The 21,770-nt window shown below is 37.7% G+C and overlaps 1 protein-coding gene across 2 annotated transcripts in view; it reads left to right on the forward strand.

Moving 5' to 3' along the window:
- Nucleotides 1-21,770, forward strand: part of POLA1 (DNA polymerase alpha 1, catalytic subunit) — a 200,738-nt gene that overhangs the window by 158,773 nt on the left and 20,195 nt on the right. Inside the window, exon 37 of one of the 2 annotated variants that reach the window (XM_072027409.1) lies at nt 10,393-10,412. The exons of the other annotated variant lie outside the window; for it this stretch is intronic. Coding sequence (XP_071883510.1) covers nt 10,393-10,397 — 5 coding nt within the window. The 3' untranslated portion in view covers nt 10,398-10,412. Of the gene's footprint in view, nt 1-10,392; nt 10,413-21,770 lie in introns of those variants that run through there. 2 annotated transcript variants of the gene reach the window in all.

Consider the following 21,770-nt stretch of genomic DNA (forward strand, 5'->3'; position numbering starts at 1 on the left):
TATGATGGCTTCTGCATTCTCATGATTTCCCACCTTCTGCCTTAATCAGAAAATGTTCCCTGGACCCTCACCCCTAGTTGGAGAAAGTTACATAAACTTAATTTCCAGAGCAGTTCTCAAGGAATTGTTAGAACTCTGCCAGGACCGTCTCTTCTCTTGGGCGGTTCAACTTCAGCACAGTGTATTGATTTGTCACAATTAATGTAAAACTTTGTAGTATTGAAATAATTTTCATATGCCAATTTAGTCCTGAACTGGAAATTTAGTGAACTCTCTTAAAAACATAAAGCTTTTTTTTTTTTTTTTCTCTTGAAAGAAAAAAAAATGTTTCTGTGCCACTGTTCACAAGCCATTCTGTCCTTGACCTGTGAGTAGCAGCACTGTGCTTTCCAAAGAGAGCAGTAAAAAATTAATTTAGGTTTTGTATATCTTTGGTATGTTCGGTTTCTTCTTTATTACTTAGGTGAAAAAGCCATTTATTTACTCTTGGTTTGGTTTGGGGAGGGTCTTTGCTTTTTTTTATTATTTATTTAGAGAAATTGTTGTAGAAAGCCTAAATGTCATGGACTTTTTGCAATTATGCATTTTATCACCATTTTTCCTGTGTTTTTAAAGACTGGTTCTTCATGCTTATAGCTTTGTTTATTCTTGATAGCAGTTCTAGGTTGTTACTTATCTGGAAGTGGTCTTCTATAAAGAGTTTTCAGTGGCTGGAGATTCATGTTATAAATGTGTTTTCTGCTGTAGTTGGAAGGAATTTGTGCTTTCTCTCCGTTCAGAACCTTGAGATTCCACTGCTAGTTTGCCTGCATTTTTTGTATCTGCCCCTTCAAAACAGAGAACCTTAATTGCAGAACAGGCTTCTGTTTGTTCTGCTATTTATGTTGGAGGTCTGTGCTATTTATTGAGATGGAATCTAAAAGAATAATTGTGAAGTCAGTGGGAGTTCAAAAGTCATCCATCCTGCTCCCTTTTCTTGCAAGAGGATCAATAGGATTGTCTGTCCAGCCAGCATTTTAAAGAGAGGATAAATTAAAAAACTAAATAGAAATAAGATAAAATAAAATTTTGGTGATGCAGGTTCTACAGCCTGCCAGATTTTTTCAACCAGTTTCTTCTTCTCTACTTACCATAGAGACTTTTTCTGTACATCTGTGGTGAATGTTGTTTTCTAAAGCTTATTTTGTGCATGATGGGCAATGTTCTATTCTTTTTCTTTAAGAGAATTATGCATATTTAAAGCCTATATGTTATCTTCTGTGTCATTTTTAACGACAAACCTGAACTTTTTGGAGAGGTTTTAGGGAAGAGTTTTCTAATTCTCTGTATGTTTTGTTGTGTTGTTTTTTTTTTTGCGTGTGTGTATTTCTATTATTATTTGTTGTTGTTGTTAAAGAACCATCAATAAATAGACCTTCAGTAGGTCAGATTCATTCCACCAGAGTGGAACGCAGCAGAAAGATTAATTAACGTGTTTTACAGACAGCTCTTCTGTTTATTCATACCACTATGGTGTTCACAATGTTTGTAACAACATTGTTCACTCATTTCATTTCTGTTCTATTGTAACCATTATATGCTGTCATGAATTGTTGTTTCTAACCATTTTTGCACCCTGTGTTTATTTGTGGACATGTACTGATGTATGTACCATGATTCTATTCAGGGATATTGTTTAATGGGTAATACTGGTGGAGGGGGCACAGCTGGACCAGATGATCTTGGAGTTCTTTTCCACCTTAATGATTCTCTGATTTGTACAAAGGAACAGTACTTCTTGCTTTTCTTTGTTAGTGTGGTGGAGGAAGGTTTCAAATCAGATCCACTTCCTCAAAATTATCTTAAGCCCTAATCTGATCTTCTGGCATACTTACAGCTCCTGCCAGTTTTACATTGTCTACAAAATCTAAATTATAGACAAATCAGGGAATACACTATATTTCTTACTTCAGGTCTCAAAAAAAGTATATAGACCAGCACCCTGACAAATACCTGTGCAGAGAATGAGTCTCATTGAAGACCTCCCATCATTTTGCCCTGGGCAGGTGATAGTCATGCTTTTCTAACCAAAGTTCACCATGTTTTCCTAATACGTTCTTGAAAATCTAAGACCAGCAGAAGTATATGGAATCAGACAAAAGTCCATATAGCCTTGTTTGATCCCTGTCTCTGACAAGTGCCAAAGGAAGAATACAAGAACAGTGCAACTATACATGTTGCTGTTTCCCAAAGACTCTCCCAGCCTCTAAGTATTTAATCTTAAAGACTTTGTCCACTGGATATGTTATCTAGTAACTTCCGGAGACTTTTTTTTAATGGAACTCATCTAGTCTTCCTTTGAGTTCATCCATTCACTAGGTATCAAGGATGCCTACAGGTCCAGCAGTTATTGCATGAAGTTTTTGTTTTGGGTTTAAACAGTGGCTGTTTCCCTCTAGTTTCTTGGTTCTTGTGCTGGAAGACAGGACAACAACAGGTCCCTACATTATTTCATGCTGGTACTAAACTTGTAAACCTCTCAGATCCCACCAGCAAATCTTTGTCGTGTCTTTTCCACTTTGAAGACTCCTGATCTATTTAATATTTCCACATTTGGAAACAATTTAACATCTTTGTTCACTTGCCTTGGAACTTTCTCCTCCTTGTGATGGGAGCCAAGAAAGGGACAGAGCTTTCAAGATGCAGGTGAACCATGGATTTATACTGTGGTGTAGATGATACTACCTGCTTTGTTCTCTGTTTTCTCCAAGTAATTGCTAATACTTTTTTGTGGTTTTGTACTGTTTGACTTCTAGGTGATGGTTTTTATGGAACTATCTGTTAGAATCTGCTTATGATCGTGTCAGAGTTCATTTTTTGCATAATTAGGGTTTAGAAAAGAACTTAGGCCTATTGCTTTATGTTTATCTAAGCTAAATTAATTTCCCATTTCATTAGCTGATTGCCAAGATCTTCCTGGTGTTCTTTACTACTGACTCTAGCATAGCATAATGTTACAAGCAAGTTGATATCTTTATTGACAACCTTCCTTTCCCAGGTCACTTATGAATATAGTCGAGGTGGCTGTGGAACTCCATTGGTGACAGTTTTCCATCATAAGAACTTACAACTTCAGCTGTGTTTCTTATCTTTGGTATTTATCTATACCCTCTTAAGCCATGCCTGTTTTTCTTTTTAAAAGGTTTAGGTAGGAGACATTTACAAAGATCCCCAAATGGACAGTATCAGTTGGATCATCCCTGTTCACATGCTTGTTGAACGCTTCACGAGATTATTAATAGGTTTGTGAGATGGGTCTTGCCTTGCAACACAACCTATGTTGATTCTTCCCCCGCATATTATATTTATCCAGGTGTCTATTAATGCTCTTTTTATCATTTCAGCTCATTTGCACTGTACCGGTTGGCCTTCGTTTCATTCACATTTCCTGGATTTTCCTTAATATCATGGAAGACAATTTCAAAAGCCAGACTGAAGTTAGGATGTAACCTCTACTAGATATCCTCTAATCTGGGTTCTGTTACCCAAGGAAATTACAGTGGCTGACATGATTTAATTTTTTCTACATCCCTGTAGTTTTATACATCCCTGTGGTTTATTATTCTACTTCTTGTCATCTTCATGTTTACAACTAGATTTTGGTCTATCCTCTGCCTATAAGAATTAAAAATAAGCTGATTGGTCTACATGATGTTTTACTATTTCAGTGACTGGTGATGTTAGCTGTCAGTTATACTATTCAGGAATATCTAGGTTATATAATTATTGGTTTTAATTTGTAGCATTTATTATTATTATCTGTTATGTTATTATTTATTATTATTTGTAGCATTTACCTCCAAGCAATTGGTTCTCTTCGTCTGAAAGTTTAAGGTCTCTCATGATGATATAGTTTAGTATGTTAACGTTGTGCGAGGGTCCTAGTTTCCGTGCTAAATAAGTGAAGCTCTGAAATTCCTTTGCTGTCTGTCTAAATCAGGAACTGTACACAGTTAGTATCAGGTCAAAAACAATTTAATTTTCGGTATCGCTGTGCCAAAAGCACTAATTTACAGCTGCCAGTAATAGTGTCAGGTCTATTTGCTCTGAATTATTTTTTTTAATTAAAAAAGGAAAGGAGAAACTGCTCCATTGTGACTCATAATGCACTCAAAATGTTTTCAGTGCTTCCTTATACTTAGAGGTTCGCAAAGCTGGGTAGGATATTGCTGCTTAGGTGCACAGTCAGAACAGCAAAAAGCAGTAGGAGTAGCAAAGTATCCTCTGTTCATTTGGATGGAAAAAAGATAGGAAAACTATCAGTGATTTAAACATGTGATGTTTAAATACAGGAGTATACTCACTCTGTATGCTTTAACTTCAGAAATGGAAACCAATGTATTTTAATGGCTATGTCATCAGGAAATCAAAATAGAGTGTAGTAAGCTTTATATCATTATCCCATTCAAAAATTGGTATTGTTAAATATTCAAAGATATTACTGTTTTCATTTTGCTTCTACAGTAAAATGAAAACCTTTAAAAATGAAGAGAAACGGAGCCCACATAAAGTCGGTAAAACTACTGTGCCTCACACAGACGTCTCTAGTTCAGTTCCCCCTCCTAGCATAAATTAAGTCTTTATGGAAGCCTGGATAAGAATTCTGTAGTTTCCTTATTCACAATGACTACAACGTTATTCCAAAAGTAGTGCATTAATATCATTGAGGTTGTTCAGATCGTGCTGTTTCTTAGAGAAATAGGATCCTGTTTGTAGGGTGTCTGTATCACACTATAAAATGGGACTGAAAGCCACCACCTTTCCACCATCATCCCTGTTATAAGAGAGGTAGGGTCATGAGTGTTGTTTGCAGTGCATTTAAGTATTTCAGGGACAGAAATTGCAAAGATGCTGCAGTATATTCTTTTGCAGAATATGTTCGACTACTGAGCCTCTGATTGTCAGATTCCAAAAAAGCCTGGGCATATCAGCTTGATGGATAAGTAGAAGAGAGGATGAGAGAATCGATTTGGAAAATGTTCTTGTTTGTCAGGAAGACCTATGTCTTCAAAGTATCTGCCAGTTTGTGGAAGTAGAATATAATCAAATATTCTACTTAGCATATATAAGATCATATACTTGTAAATGTACACATTTACAAGTGTACATGTGTATTTCCATACACATGGAAATCCAAATGAGTGCTCAGAGGATGTTTTCCCACTTCTATCGCGGCCGTGTATGTGCCTCACTTCACCCTTGCATACAAACACCAGAAGTGTCTAGTTTACTTTATGGAGGAATAAGCTGCAAAGTACTGCTGGGAAAAATGAAACTTTTTCAGGTTGTATGTCCTAGATAAAAAAATAAAATTCATCTCTGGATATGTGTGTGAATCCTGTAATTTCAACATTGTGTTTTTTTCTCAGTATGTTCATAACTTGGTGCGCCAAGTAGAAGGTTGAAGTGAATTTTTAATGGAGGTATTCTTTGAAAGAAGACAGTTTATAATGGAGACGTTGGCAGAACTGCTTGTCAGTGTGGTTTAGTGTGTGTACTCCTGTCAAGTGATGGGGAGATTGAGGGAGGGAGACAAACTGCAAGTAGGATAAGTGGGTGGGCCTGAGCAAGTTGTTCCTGCTCTATGATGCAGTGTGGAAGCTCAGCAAAGCAGAAGAAGGAGATCTTCTTCTACTAAGTAAGAGAGCTGGTAGGCTTGTATTGTATGTGAAACTAGCATAACAAAATGGAGACTTTGGGTATCAGAACTATATGGCATTTATGGATAGGCAGGCAAAAAGACTACAGAAGAATACTTGTTGAAGTCAGTAAAAGTTGATTATGTACGCTTTCCAGGAGAAGATAAAGGAAAATCATATAAATAACCTATGTGCATATACACTTTAGTGGGTTTATTTTTAAGATGGCACTAGCCAGAACTTGGCAAAACCCTTTTGACGGGAGTATGACTCAATAAACAAAGCCTTTCTGCTGGCATCTCATCTCTAGATGGTATCACTGAGACTTCACTTCGCTAGAGTTAGTGCTCGTTATATCCAAGCAAACAATTACTCTTCTGCACGTTTCAAGCACTTTGTCTTCCAAACAAGTTGTTTTGAAGAGATTATAAAATACTAATAATTCATTAATACTAAATTCATTAATTTAATCTTTCAGTATATCCTTAGAAGCACTTGCTCATTTTTCCTTCATGTGTTCTGTAGAGGAAGATTTTTGAACTTCTAAAATGTTGAGTCACTTTCTTACATGTTTTTAAATCTCACTAACTTTTCTCCAAACAAAAAATATCCATTGAAGTATTTTGACATTTTTGAAGTAGTGTATGTAAATCTTCAGTTACCCTTCCATAATGATCGTATTTTTTATTACCAGTTTGACATTGTACTGTATCTGTTTTTCCTCCATTCTATTTCTGCTCATGGGGTCTTTTTGTTAAATCTACCAAATCTAAGCACACCTCATTATACCCACTGTACGTCTCTGTAACCCTTTCTCTGAACACTAAGCTTAACAGCCTGTGACATCTCTCATGGAGTTAAGAATTCTTGTGAATTATTTTCTCTGTCTGTGAATGAAATAAATAGAAATAATAAGTAACAACAGCTGTGATATGTCCACAATGTGGGATGTCTGTGGCATGACAGGATTGCATTTTCTGTGGCTCATACCTCTAATAAAGTAGTTTTGATTAATGAAGTTGTTTTTCATGCACATTGTGTGTAATGTTGCAGGTGGGATGTGAAGTAGTTGGCTTAACTAACTGACTCCTCCTGAACTGGAATGGTTATTTGACTTCTTCAAATAAACACCCTGCTGCTACTGAGGTCTTTTTTCTTTGTGTGGGAAAAATATCTTTTCATTTTGCTCTTCAGGATTTTTTTCCTACTTAAGCATATAAATACATGCCAACTTGTTATAGCCTTTGCAGTAGGCTATTCTATCTAATGTAGTCTGGCTGCTTTATCAGTTCTCTCATGAGTGTCTGTAAAGAGAAAATATTCTTTAAAGCTCTTTTTTCTTCATTGCTTCTTTATCTGCAACTCTGACATTTTTCTTGTAGAGGCTTCGTTCTTTCTGATTTCATCTGTGTTAATAAGTTTGGGGTTTTGGTGTTGTTAAATGCAAGTCAGAAGCAACAAGGCCTCTTTTAGTGACTACTGCTTCTCACAGCAGCAAGCTCTTTTTCTCTAGTGGAAAATGCAAGACTAGCATCTTCTTCCTTTTATAAGATTCTTAAATTTGATGGATCTGGCAGTGTACTCAAAAAAATAATAATCCTGTCTTTTAGATACTAGAATTCTGACATTAATGCTATTTTTTTTTTTTTAATATTTCAGTAGGAATTGGAAATATAAATATAAACAATTTAACTCTGTATAATCCATTCAGTATGTATGTGCCTAGACATCAGAAGGGTAATATAAACGTAAGGTTTTAAAGAGATTTAAAAAAAGATACAATTATCTGTATGATTTTTAAGTCGCATAAGAAATGTATTTTAGAACTTGCCAGTGATGGCTCATAATCACTTTGATATTTTGAGGAAAATGGTAGCTTTAAACAGATGATACAGAATTTATTTTTAAAAATGTATTGTGCTTATACAGTTGATGGCTTTTATTTCCATAATGTTTTTTACTACATAATTATACATCTTAATTACGTAATTACCGTCATAATTATTATGTAATTACATGTAGTTCCACTAATTACAAAATCAGGAAGTGTAATTATCTACTAAAAACTTTCTGAAATCTTATTTGTTCACTAGAGATTATTTAAAAGACCAGTGACCTACTGAAGATGGTGAACAGTGTTACACAAAATGCCAACTCTCCTTTTCCTGTTCTTCATAACCTGTATAGTGTCAGAGGGTTGTGGAAGGGCATGCATGTCTTTAATTATTATTTCCCTTAAAATTAGTTTTGAAACCTTGTCTGTAATGCTGACAGATTTGCCTCTTCAGTTTCGTCATTGATACATTTTGGTTTTGAATTTTAAAGGTTCTCTAGCTGGAGTTAGAAAGTTATGTGCTTTCAGTTACACCTTCCAAACTTTATTCTTTGGAATTTGGTTGAGCAGATCTGGGGTGAGTATCTGCTGTTAGCTATGAAGATGATTGGAAAAACACTGGCTATGGCCATGTACATGTAGAGTGAAACTGTGACTTCACTGAAGACAAGGGGAATGCAGCTGACTTCTCATGGACCAAAAATTTCATTTGTTGATTAAAACTGCTTTTTAGAAATTTGTTTTTCCTATATTGATATATGTTCAAATTTGTGCTCATTTATTACTCGCTATCGCACGCACTTAATTTATAAATACGTCTAACAGTGCGTTTTGAAACCACAGTGGTTTACTGCATGGTAAGAGAAGAGAATTAATATTCAGGACATTTTATGGTGGCTTTGTTCTGATATGTTATTAAAATTAAACAGATGGAAACTCTGTTAGTATATATTAAATAAGTCATAAGTCTACCTTTAGTAGACTGACTGAAAAGGGTACTGTAAAGTGTTATATTTGCTGGTTTTTCATTCTGTAACACTGTGCTGTGCCAGAATGACATGGGGAATACAAATCTTTCTCTTAAATTCATCATAACAGCAAATATGCATTTATTACATTACAATATCAAAATACAGAGAAACACCAGGAGGAAAATACATTGAGTAACAGGAAACAGAAAGCATGTGAAAAGGGTGATGCAAAATGTAAATGATCAGGACTTATGATGCTAATAAAAAGTGAGAAAATTGTAATCAGAAGGGAAAGGGTCAAGTGAAGAAAATAATAATTTGCTGGAATCATGAAGTGAAATTTCTGTGGGACAGTTTAAGCCTTAATACTTGGTATCCATGTGTATCTTTGTATAATTCTTCTATGCTTATAAAAGGCAATCGTTTTACTGTATACTTGCCAGGAACTATTTTAAGCTCCCAGATTTGGCCTGGGTCCATAGGTGATGTGAATCTGTCGTCATCTTGATGTTAAATGGTAGCTAACTTCAGCTTGTATCTACTAAGCATACAAGTCTTAAGACCAGTTTGAATTATAGTGACCTTTAGAAGAAACACACAGATGCATTGTTTGTGAACACAGACAGAAAAAAACAGGATCCTTACTTGATCTCCAAGATTTAAATTAATACTGCAAATAAAATTATTTTAATTATTATACTTAATGAAGCATAATAACTGCACAGGAGACATTTCTTTTGAGATATCTTTCTGTATCCTTAAAAAACAAAGCATTTATGTCAAAGATATGAAAATGTAGTTATGCTCTTTTCTCTAAGAAATGGGTGGAGATAAAGTCTTTATTAAGGGCTGTGAGGCTATGTAAAGAACAGCAGTATGGAAAATGTTTTATTCTGTAGGACACAAAAATTGAGCGTGATATTTGTACAGAAATGCAGCATATTACAGAGAAGTGTCTCAGTGCAGCTTGAATTTGGTTTATTAAGTCAAAAAAAAAAAATCTTCCATTCCTGAAGGAGTATTACATCATCTCCCCATCAGAAAATGTGGTAGTGTCAACCAGTAGAAATGTATCTGTTGTGGGGGGAGCATGCTCAAAGCTGTGGGTATTACTGCTGTGAAGATAAAGAGTGCACAAGAAACTCTTTGGACATGTTTCACAAGTGTACAAGACCTCAGCTGTTACCTTATTGACTCACAACCACGCCTCCACTTACACAATTTTCAAGTCCTCTCTTTTAGCAAAGAAACAATTTTTTTCCATGATAGAGACTAGTTTGATGAGATTGAAAGAGAGAGAACCTTTTTGTTTATTTATTTTGAAAATATTTCCAATATCAACTCATAACAATCTTGATTGCCAACTGTCATGTTCCAGGCCAGTATAATTCCTCTGGCTTTTGAGAGCAGAGCAGGATGCTGTGACAGATCAGAACTTGGCTCAGCCTCCAAGAAAAAATCCAAGAGAATTTCCTTCTGTCATGACCGGTTTCAGTGACGGGGCTTTGAAGGGGTTGCTGATTTGGGTTTGGGAGCTTTTTGTTTGTTTTTATCCAGCAGAAATTAGTTGGGAAGAAGTTGATTTGATCCTGCCAGGATTGCAACTGTCAAATCCATATCAAAATGTTTTCCTATGTTATATTATTTAACTCAGAATATAATAATGTAATTATTTTGACATGAAAACGTTGCATGCTGTAGCATTTCCACTTATCTTTAAATAGACATTTTTCACTTTGTGAGAGATGCACGCAGTAAGACAAAACAAAAAATGAATAAAAAGGAGTGAGTGACAGCCTAAGCTGGATTATTTAGATAATAAAAACAAATAATATTTGACATTAATAGAATTTTATGGAGTTGGAATTAAAACATTTGCCTTACTTACGGTATTGTTTCATATTCCTAGCGTAACAACATACGTAGCGTAAATGACCAGCAGAACATAACAGAAGCATGTTTATCAGGTGAATATCTGTTAGAAATTGTGTTACATATTTCGGGGGGAGGGCAGAGGAATACTAGAGAATCTTAAAAATATTTCTTAGTTTTGTACTGTTCATGACTCATATACATGTGTATTCATCTAAAAATTGATTTCTTTTGATGATGTATTTATTTACTTTGTGCTAGAGCAGAGCCTGTAGTTTAAAACATCCTTAATAAAAACTAGCTAGTGGTGAATGACCAAACCAAACATGGTTAATATACTTAATAAGAACACGGAGCTACTGTCTTTTTGATCCATGATGCTTAACTACATCAGGACTGTGGTGTTGAAAAATTTTATTATTCCTTACTTTAAATTACATATAATACAGGAATCAATGAATTTGAAATTGGCTGTCATGCATGCGATTTTGTGATAACCTGACACGGTTCAATTATCTGAAATAGTACTTAAGAAGTCAAAAGTGCAGCTTCTTGTTTGGAAAAAAGTATGCCCGTGATTTTGCAAAAGCAACAGATGTTGGAACATACAAATATATGCATTTGGTGAAGCACAACCACTGCAACTCTTCTTATATAGCATTTATAGAGAGGAAAATAAATAGGTTCGTGTCTGAAAGTGTAGTTTCTGAAAATATGGATTCAAGTTTAAAAACATTATTTCTATTTTCTTCTGCTTCTGTACTCTGAAGACTTATCTGCTGTTTCCCAGTTGAAGCCAAGCTTCAAATACCACGGCAAAACAATATTTTCTTGGTGTTTCCAGAAGAGGGAAGCTGTGGTATTGATCAGAAATTGCAGTAAAGTGTCTGTGCCTTTTGGAACTTCTGTGTAAGATCTGAGGTCTCCAGTTCATTTTGGTTTTATTGTATTGTTTTAACAAATTTTAAACATTTTTACGAGTTTTTGGTGTGCACAGGTGGCCCCGCCCCTTCCTGCCGCTTCCAGCACTTCTCCGCTTCCAGGTATCTTGGCTGCCATGGCAAAAAGCTTTCCACCTCACTCATGGAGATCTGGGGTTTGCTTAGCTCTTCCATTGTGAAGTTATGTTTCAAAAAGCAAAGGTCTTTGAAAGTGAAAAGGAAGCAGCAGTTCAAGCTGTGGCAGCCACTGTAAGATGTTTCTCTTGAAGCCTAGTAGGGTAAGTACCTCACATGTGTAGTGTAGGAGAGCAGTTTTGGTGGCTGTGGTTTATCTCTTGGAGTACCAGTGAGGCCTTTTTCTCTTTCTTTCAGTTCTACTAACTGCTTTTTAGGGGGTACATATGATAATCAGGACAGGTTTTTTTTTGTTTTAAAAGTGATAGCAATGCTAGGCTTTCAGGAACTTCCATCTTCACCACCACCACCCCCTTTTTTTTTTTTTTTTAAATTGTTTAAGATACTTTGGGTAATGGCTTCTGCTTTCCAGCTCTTATCACTGTATAGTGTCACCTACTACAAGTTTTAGAAACATGTATTTCCAGGGCTGTAGGTGCTGGTGCTTTACTCTCACTGAGGCCCTAGGCCTACCTTCAAGTTAGCACCCTTTAAAAAAAAAAGTGAAAGGTTAGTAAAGGTACACTCACACTTTTCAATGGTATAAATAGAAATTTATAAATGGAGGATAAATAAAAGATGGGTCAGATATAACCACAGATTAACAAGTGGTAAAATAATGTCAATAGGCCATTTCTGTGGTAAAGCTTTACAATGGACATTCACGCCTTAGGGCACCTTGCATTTGTCTGGCTGTGTGCCTCTACCCTAACTGTGGCAACGGTAGTTCAGTGATTCAATATCACACTTCAAAAATATGTTGCAGTCTAACAGGATGTGAAGTTTTTTTGTTGTTTTTTTTTTTGTAACATAGCAATTACAGAATAAACCTTTCGTTTTCAAGGGGGAAAGCTAGGTTGTGGGTTTTATTTGTTTGGTCTTTGCTTCTTAAGAGACAGGTGAAGAATGTGCAACTGTCACATGAAAGTCCGTGGCACTATGTTGGTACCATAATCAAGAGCATGACAGAATATTGTTGTTAAAGTAACTTTTAAATAGGCTGTTTTAGAGATTTATGTTAGTTTGTTTAATAAGTTACATTTTATACAGGAAAGGAGAAATGCCTGTATTGAATTACACTTGAGGAAAGAGCATTAGTGCCAAGGAAGAAGAGACATAAACAAACCCAAAAGCCAGTTGTTTTAAGTGAATCTGACTTGAAAAAACAAAAACAAAACTAAAATTCACAATACAGAAAATGTAGGAGAAATTCCTGAGAAACAGAAATGTTGAAAGATTTGGAGAGGCAACAATAAAAGAAGGCAATTTGCAGTACAGCTTGACAATGAAATAGTCCATTGCAAAATGTAGCCTTTATTTTTTGCGTTGCTTGAACCCAATGAGGTTAAATTTAAGGTTTCCACTTTTAGTGGAAACTCTCCAAACTTTGGATTTCATTGCTGTTATGCCCGCTATCCTGTGAGATTTCTTGACGAGGGAAGTGTTAAATAAGATCTGTATACATACATTATTAAAAAATACTGCACGGTGTTAAGCAGAAGTCTTAGATGGGCATCTTCCAAAGAGTTCTAGAGTTAGAGCAGCTTGAGAACAGGTCATGTTGTATTGTCTTGTACTGGATGTGGTAAGTGGGAAAGGGAAAAAAATCTCTGGAACAGTGTGTGATAAAGAAGATTTTATCCTCCTCTCAACATAAAATATGATTTGGGAGGAAGTCTCTCTTCTCTGCAGATATCAGCAATTTTACAGATGGAGTACATCCTTCTTGGGAAGTTTCTTCAGCAGTTGCAAGCTGATGTTTTTGTGATGTCTCAAGTAGGACAGTATTTCTGTTGAATAGGACATTTCTGAAGGCTATTATTATGATAAACCGTGTTCTTAGCATAATTCAGATTGGTGTATATACTTTGGTTTTAAAAATGGAATTCTACTGCAGAGTGTGAACTACAAGCGGCGCTCAAGAAAAAAAGATGCTGTTGAACATACACAGAAATCTTTAAATTTAAGGCTTTCCACAGTGTGGGTGCTTTGTGTCACCAATTGGGTCTAGCTAGGCCCAAGGAGTGCCAGTAGGTCAAACAGACTTTAATTAGAAAGCAAAACTCTCCAGTGCAATATATCCTAATTATAAAGATAACATAAATCACCACCGTGGCAGGCCTTTTATATAGTAAGAAGCTACTGTTATCTTTTCAGCTGATATACATTGCCTTTAAAAAAAAAAAACAGACAGAGTGATAAGTTAGGAAATGAGCCATGGTGGGCAAGAGCAGTAAGCTCAGGAATGAGCGGGAGTATGCATAAGGGTTTTACTCCCTTCCGAGGAAGTCCATCTGATGCTTTGCTTTACACTTAAATGCAAAGGTGGGGAAGTGAGTGAACAGAAGATCCTTCATCTTTCCATGGGTAGGATTTTCTGCCCAACCATAAATGATCCACCACTGGATATGCCGCGCAAAGGGTTCTGTGGTACTTGTGAATATTTGGTGGTATTCAAGCTAAAATTTGTCCCTTGTGCTACACGTGCAACGGTGAGGTCCTAGGAGAGATGAGGTTTGAATACTCCTAACTTAAGAAACTGCTCAAAAAGCTCAAGGTTTACAGTCAAGTGAAGTGACCAAGAGACTGCAAACATCTTCTTCACTGGCAGTGATTATATGATTCGGTAATGTTTGTATGGACACAAGAGAGGTGCACAAAAGATACCAACTCAGTCTTAGCAAGAGAATCACAGAGTGACTGAGGCTGGAGGGTGCCTCTGTAGATCATCTAGTCCAACAGCCTGCTCAGTGTATTGCAACATGTTACTCAGGACTGTCCCGGCTCAGTATTTGTATGTCTGGAGACTCCACAGCCTCTCTGGGCAACTTGTTAAACCATTTGACCACACTCGCAGTAAACAGGCAAGGCATTACATTTGTGTGGAATGCCTTGTGTTTCAACTTGTGCCCATTGGCTTCTGTTCTGTTAGTGGGCACCACTGAGAGGATCGTGGCTCTGTCATCTTCACTGCCCACCTCAGGTGGACATCACAACTTGATGGAGTCCCCTACCCCCAAACCTCCTCTCCTTCGGGCTGAGCAGTCCCAGCTCTCAGCTTCTGCTTGTGTGTTTAGGTGCTTTAGACCCCCAATCATCTTCATGGCCTTTCACTGGACTCCCTCCAGTACGTCCATGTCTCATACTGGGGACCAGCACGGGACCCAACACTCTAGGTGTGTCTTCCGGGGCTGAGCAGAGGGGAAGGAGCTCCTGCCCCAACCTGCTGGTGATGCTTTGCCTAGCACAGCCTTGGTACTGCTGGCTACCTCTTCTGCAAGAGCTCATTGCTGCCTCACGTTTAATTTGTCATATAGGTACTTGAGAATATAGAGTATGAATGGGGGCCCTACTGTTCTCTGTGTTACAACTAATGTTAACTCTGACATTCCCTTTGGTTAACACACCAAATGTTACTGCGGAGAACTCCTCAGCAGGGTATGTCATTCGTCTCCACTGACTTTGAGGTCTGCGGTTCAAGTGTTCATATGTGTATTTATCAGCCTGTGCTCCTCTCTATAGGGGAGAGGAACAGGCACTTCTAGAGCTTGGTTTATCTAATCTCATTTATGCTACGCTGGTATGGATCACACCTAAGAAATGCTTCTTCTTTGCTCCATTCATTATAAAGGAGAGCCAGGGTGACTGGTTCACATCTAGAAAGCAGTATTCCTAGAAAAATTATACCAGGGACATAATTCATGAATTCACCCTGTTAGATGCCAAATGTGGAAAATTGTTAGTTACAGCACGCCAGTCTCCTCAAAGAATAAAAAATAGCACCAAAGTAGTTTCCATTATCCTTCTGCAGTTACAACCTCTGTTGACTGAAGCGAAGTGAGAAGAGCGTGTCATTCGGAAACAAACCACTCCTGCATCCCAGCATAATCTGTTTCTAAAGTGGATGCAGTTAATTGTAAAGACCCAGGGAAAGGCATCCAGTCAGAAATGTTAACCGTGAGAGAATGCTGAAACCTCCCACAGCTCCGTCAGGAAAATCTGCCGTGAGGTCTGCAAACCAGCCTGTAAAATTCAGGTTCAGAACAGAGATCTGGCTTCTGGCATGGCAGCAGGCTCTTGCTCTGTGGGTATCTGGAGAGAAGCAAGGGGTCTAATTCGAAGCCCCGAATATTTCTCGAAGGGACAAACCTGGAGTCTAAACTTCCTGTATGGGGTCAGTCGGAAATTAGTTTAAAATCATCAAGGTGAAAAGCCATTGTATATTAATAGCTGTTCTTTACCCGCGAAAGATTTTAGCAGTTAAAAGCCAAATCCATCACTCTGCTTTTTCATATTCAGTAAATACAGGGATTTTGATAACTCCAGGCAAACTTGTCCTGAGGAGGAGTTGAATATTCCACAGATCATAGCACATAATCGTCCTTCTTTCTGCTTGAATGTCAAGCATGAAAAAGGGAAAAAATACATTTACAAAGTTGATTTAAGAAAGCTGTTGAAATATATTTCCTTATAACAGAGCAGCCTCGGCTAATCCATTATTTTATTTGTAGACCCTCTTTAAGATGTGGAGGACAAAAGGCACGCATGGATTTGTAAGTGTATCAAGTTAGTACACCGAGATCAAAGGCTATCTCTGCATGAGGGACTTTGCACATTCTCTTCCAGATCAGCTGCAACATCAAGGACAGGAAAATCTGCAAAGCATTTTGTTTGCTATGTGTTCAATCTCCTGTCATCTGCTAATGCAGTCTTTGTCAGAAAGTACTTAATGTTGTGGTACCCAAGTAACCTGCTTCCCTGTTTCACTTCCATTGTTCTGCTGAATACATCTCTCTTATATTCCCTGCTCAAAATTGCTGACTTCTCACAAATTGGCGATGATCAGTAGACATGCTTCCCTACAGGAGAAAGAAAAAAATACATATATTGACATCCGAGTCGTGGGGATGGTTGTATCAATGGGACGGAGCGTATTGTTGTGTCCTTGATGTATTACGGGCAGCTGAGCATGTGATCACTCGCTATTTCAGAAAGGATGGTCTTATGTTGCCGCTGAAGGGCAGGGTAGAGGATACAAATCGTTGTGGAGCACATGGGAGGGCGGGGGGCTTCAAAGAGAATATGCTGGCCCCCGTGTCAGAGCAGCTGCAGGTGTGTTTGTCAACTTCTCTGTTGTCTTGTGGCTGAGTTAGACGGATTTGGGAGAAACATACAGGGAGAAAAATAAGTTGTTTTAAAAATCAAAAAACTTTGGTTTCTTGTTCTTATGAAATTGCCCCGTGTGTTAGAACAGTGAGTTTGTTGGTGTCGCTGTGTGCTAAGCTAGGACAGGGGTGATGTTCCACAGCACCGTGCCCCAGTTATTCATTATCTTCTCAGATGCTTTTGCCCAGTGTTGCAATTTAAAGTTATCAGGGATTAGTTTGTCACCTTTGGTTTGTGAAAACCTCATTTTTTTTCAGGACATTTGCTAATAAGAGGACAGTTGTTACTGGTGATTTGCCTTGTGCATTTTGTGAAGCATAGCTAATTGTTTCTTGGATTCCTTGATCTTTGGTGAACTGTAATTAAATTAGGAGCAGGTAACACAAGTTTGCCACTGTTTTTTTTTTTGTTCCTCCTGCTGATTTCATATGTGTGCAGGTGATGCAGTCTGCACGGTACCAAAAGCACTCCCTTGCAGCTAGGATGCGGGACCATGGCAGGGGAGAGGAACTGGGGAGCACCAGAGGAATAGATACCCTCTTCCCGTGTGTGCTGACATGGTTCTTGGATATTGCTTGTGCTGTTAGCATATAGAGCTTGCAAACCAACCCCTGTAAACCAGATGGGACTGGGGAAAGTGGATGTTTGTGGTGCCAAGTACTGGTGGCAAAGCTGCTAGAGGATCACAGAATGGTTTGGGTGGAAGGGACCTTAAAGCCCATCCAGTTCCAACCCCCCTGCCATGGGCAGGGACACCTCCCACCAGACCAAGCTGCCCAAAGCCCCATCCAGCCTGGCCTTTCGCACCTCCAGGGATGGGGCATCCACAGCTTCTCTGTGCCGGTTTTCACTAATATCTCATCTGTATCTACCCTCGTAGTTTAAACCATTACCCATTTAAAGCCATTTCTATGGCTACGTACCTAGAACTGTGGGTCCTGTGAAAGCAAGTACTGGAATATTTTGATGATGATCTTGACGAGGATGATGTAAGCCTCCTCTGCACGTGGTCTGAAATAACCCTGTGTTGGGCAGCCATTCCAGAAATCTGTCAAAAAGCTAAATTGTTTTTTATCTGGAATTACTTATATCACTAAGAGTTGTACATTTGTCTTGCCCCTGGCAGTCACATAAACATTAATTTAAGGTGTGCAGAGGGACAGGAGCTGGACCCTTGTGGGTCCCTTCCAACTGAGGAGATTCTGTGATTTCTTTTGCGAGTGTAACATGCTACCTTTCTGGATTGGAAGCAGATACACTTCTTTTTCATCTTTTTTTTTTTTTCGTGGTGCTTTGGGGATCTTTGTTGCCTCCTCATGTTTAAAATAGTGTGTAGGAAGTAGGTGAAGGTGAGTAAGGTTGAAAATAACAAGAAGGTAGATCTCAAACGTTTGAAGTTGTCTGTCACAAAAGCTCAAATTTTTAAAATGTTGTTATAATGTTGATGTGTCGCTAGCAGCCTACAGCTTAACTGGGGATATAGCTAGCTTCTATCAAATACTAGAACAAAAAGTCATGGCAAAGTTGTGCCATGTGTTGATTAAAAACAGATCTGTTAGTATGTCGAGACTTTTTGGATGACATGCCTCATGTGGTGGTTGTTCTTTGACCAAGGGTGTGGGCTTTGTGGTTTTGTCATACGCAAAATAAAGCAACAGTATTTAATTCTGGCCACATGCTTCATCCAAAATTAGATCACAAACAGCATTTTTATTTTGTTTATCGTTGATCTTCTGTACAGCAGCAGATGCTTTACTCTGTTGTCACCTTCCCTGTTCTAGTGACAGTTTTTGACAGAGCACTTTGCTTTCAGGTGTCTTGTTTTACTTGTATGTATGCCGTCCTTATGCCTGATGTTTTGGGAAAGTCATTTCCTCAACTAGGCAATGGTAAAGATTTGAGTAAGTAAATGGCACTTGAATTCCAAGTCTTCCAACAGTGCTGATGTGCTGATACACCAGATCATCACTCTCCAGAAAAGACTTGTCTACTAGTCATCTGCTGTTACAATCTAGGATATGTTTTGGATAATTCTGCTTGATTTGAAATGCTTTCAAAAATTTCCTCTCATGCAGATGCTAATTAGCGACTGACGGAATGAATGAATGCAGTCTGGTGAGGTGCTATTCCATTTGTAAGTTAGTTTCAGTCTTGTTAATCAGAATTGGTTTCAGTAGCTTCTGGGGGAAAAAAAAATCGTTGCCAGAGAAGAATGTGCAGCATCCAGGGCTACAATCCACAATTTTAAGGTATGGCAAGCATGACAGTTATGATAGATAAGACAACATTTCTCTTACTATTTTTTTGGGTAGGAATTAATGAGATCTGCGTGTTTTTAATCCTGTGAATTACATGGGAGCTTGTTCTGCTTTTGAAAGCATGTATTCTTTGCACAAGGCGGGCCTTCATACCGACTTATTAGTAATCTGGATTTATTTGACTGCAGTCAAGTATGCATATTTAATATGTGCAAGAGCTCATAAAAATCCATTTAAATATGAAATACAATTGAAACACCTCATAAGGAGCAGTCAAACCTACAAAGTCTAGTTACAATGGGTTATTACTGCTAGCGCACTACCAGACTGCACCTTTTTATTAGAGATCTGACCTTTCTATTTGAATTTTCTGGCTCTTGTGCTTTTAAGCAATAACTGGATGTTTAAGACGCTTTTACTAGGAAAACTACTTTCCCCTATCCTTTTTTTTGTTCTTAATTCTGCAGGCCTTTAAACAGTTTTTGAATATTTTAAGAGTTTCTGATTGTGTAAAAAACGATTAATTGCTTTTGAAAGCAGGCCATGTTACCAGCTGTTGATAGGTCTGCTTACATCTCTTTTCAGTGTTTTTGTGAACAACTGATCAAATTAGATTCGTCACTCTTGGATTGTGGTGATTTTAAATTGAAATGGAATATATTAAAGCAGCCAACCACGCTGATTATATTGCAAGCCTCATTTAATTTCATACATTCACACATTATAGTGAAAAGCAGGATTTTTTTAAATGCGTGATTGTGACTGTACCTTTAGCGACTCCAAAGGTCATCTGTAATCGGCGCATAATTTATTAGCGTTAGATATCTGATTTCTGAAAGCATGCTCCACAATGCTACATATACATTAAAAGTAGAGAGCAAAGCAGTCAAATTGTTATAATTTTACTGACACGTTGCTCTTGATACCATCAAAATCCTTATTGGTCAGCAGGCTGCTGCTTTGAAATCTCGGTACGTAACTGTGGGAGATTGTTATCCATAGATCCCAGTCCTGTCCATCCTAGCAGAGATGGCAGTAGGTTCCTACGGAGGTACTAATGCAGTGTGCTGTGCTTCCTTCTTCCAGGTGATCAGATGATGACATTTTCCTGCACTGTTCACAATAATAAAATACATTTTTGAAAGCTTTTCCTCCTTTTTTATTAACTGGCACCTTTTTGTGACCCATGGGAAGCTTGGTAGCATCTTGGAGGTGAAAGTCAATAGAAATGCCAACTAAATTTTTACACAGACTCCCCATATCTCTCTCCTTTACATTGTCTTTGAAAATAAATGTTACTCTCCCGTATTTCCTCAGAAGTAAATGTCCAAGAATACATCTTGAACATTTGGTGTTTGCAAAGTGGTATCAGTATAACTTCACATTTCACAGCAGATTTTTCAGGTTTGGCTGTAGCTCATTCCAAAATAGTAAGAATTACAGGGTAGCTTTCAAGAGGAATTTTTGTATTATTTTTGAAAAATATTGCATAGGTTTTGAATGTAATTTATGAACAGAAAAATGACTACTTATTCAGGCATATTGAGAATATTTTAAAGTGCTGTATATTTTGTTGTGTGCAGGGCTATTTCCTCTTCTAGAAATCCTTTGGAAAAGTAGGAGGTGCAGGTTACTCTCCAGATACCAGTTGCTGGTATGGGGAAAAGGAAAGGTGTCAGTCGCTTACAAATTCTTCTGATCAGGGCTTACCCATACAAAGAGAGGCTCCCGGCTAACACTTGTGCTAGTTCAGGAACCTTGTGCTCCAACCTATGGTGTGCCTCTGAATGAACTAGTATGCATTTCCGAAACAGAATGAACAATCCAAAGAGCACTAGCCAATGCGGGAATGCCAGTTAATTCTTAGTACACTAAAGAGCTTTCTTAACCCAGGTCTCTTTCAAACAGGTGCAAAGTATGGTGACGGCGGTGTTTCTGGGAGAGCAGAATTCTGTCCATTTTAAACACCTTGAACACAAATCAAAAAGTTTCTCACATTGTTGTGTGTCTTCTGGGGATGCTCCTGTCTGTCCAGGCCCTTTCTGACCAGCTTAGGTTCACGTACGTTTGTGATTCAGGGATCTGGAAAATTATTATGAATATAGGGCTTTTACTGGTGTAGTGACCTAAATGTATCTTAAGCACAGTACTTGAGAATCTCCACGAAGGATACTTAGAGTTATGGAATCAAAGAATATCCCGAGTTGGAAGGGAAGCCTAAGGATCATTGAGTCCAACTCCTGGCACCACACAGGTCTACCCAAAATTTTAGACCATGTGACTAACTGCACAGTCCAAACACTTCTTAAACTCCAACAGGCTTGAAAGGGTTAATGTAGAGTTTAGGAAGTGGTTGTCTATACCAATTCAGTGCCATAATGTTTACTAAAATCTAATCAACTATATTAGCCATTGAGTTTCAGCAATAGTAGTTTTCTGCTATGATGAAGTTCTAATTGTTATCTTCACATGAAGTTTGTAATTAGACACAAAAACATTATCTTCTTCAGTGTCACAAATCCAGAGTATTTATGAGGAAACATTTGGGTCTGTTGTCTACAAGGTAATAGATTTGTCTGACGGATTAGGCTAGAAAGTTCGTTTTCCTGTTTGGTTCCTCCCATCGCAATTGTGGAGTGAGTAGTCATTTGAACCCGTGATTGTGTAGCAGATTATGTATTCTAAAAAAAAAGTGAGTAGTACCTAGTGTCATCAAAAGACCTTCACAGTTTCTGTCTCAAAAAAGAAAAAAAAAGCATATTTGTGTTAGAGGAGACAATTTCGATAGGTATAACATGCTTATATCTTACAATCCTCAGAACAAAAGTGAGCTGGAAGGAAAGTATTACTTTCCATGATCTCTAGCAAATTATTTC

The sequence above is a fragment of the Anas platyrhynchos genome, chromosome 1, assembly GCF_047663525.1.
Source record: "Anas platyrhynchos isolate ZD024472 breed Pekin duck chromosome 1, IASCAAS_PekinDuck_T2T, whole genome shotgun sequence".
Classification (NCBI taxonomy): Eukaryota; Metazoa; Chordata; class Aves; order Anseriformes; family Anatidae; genus Anas; species Anas platyrhynchos.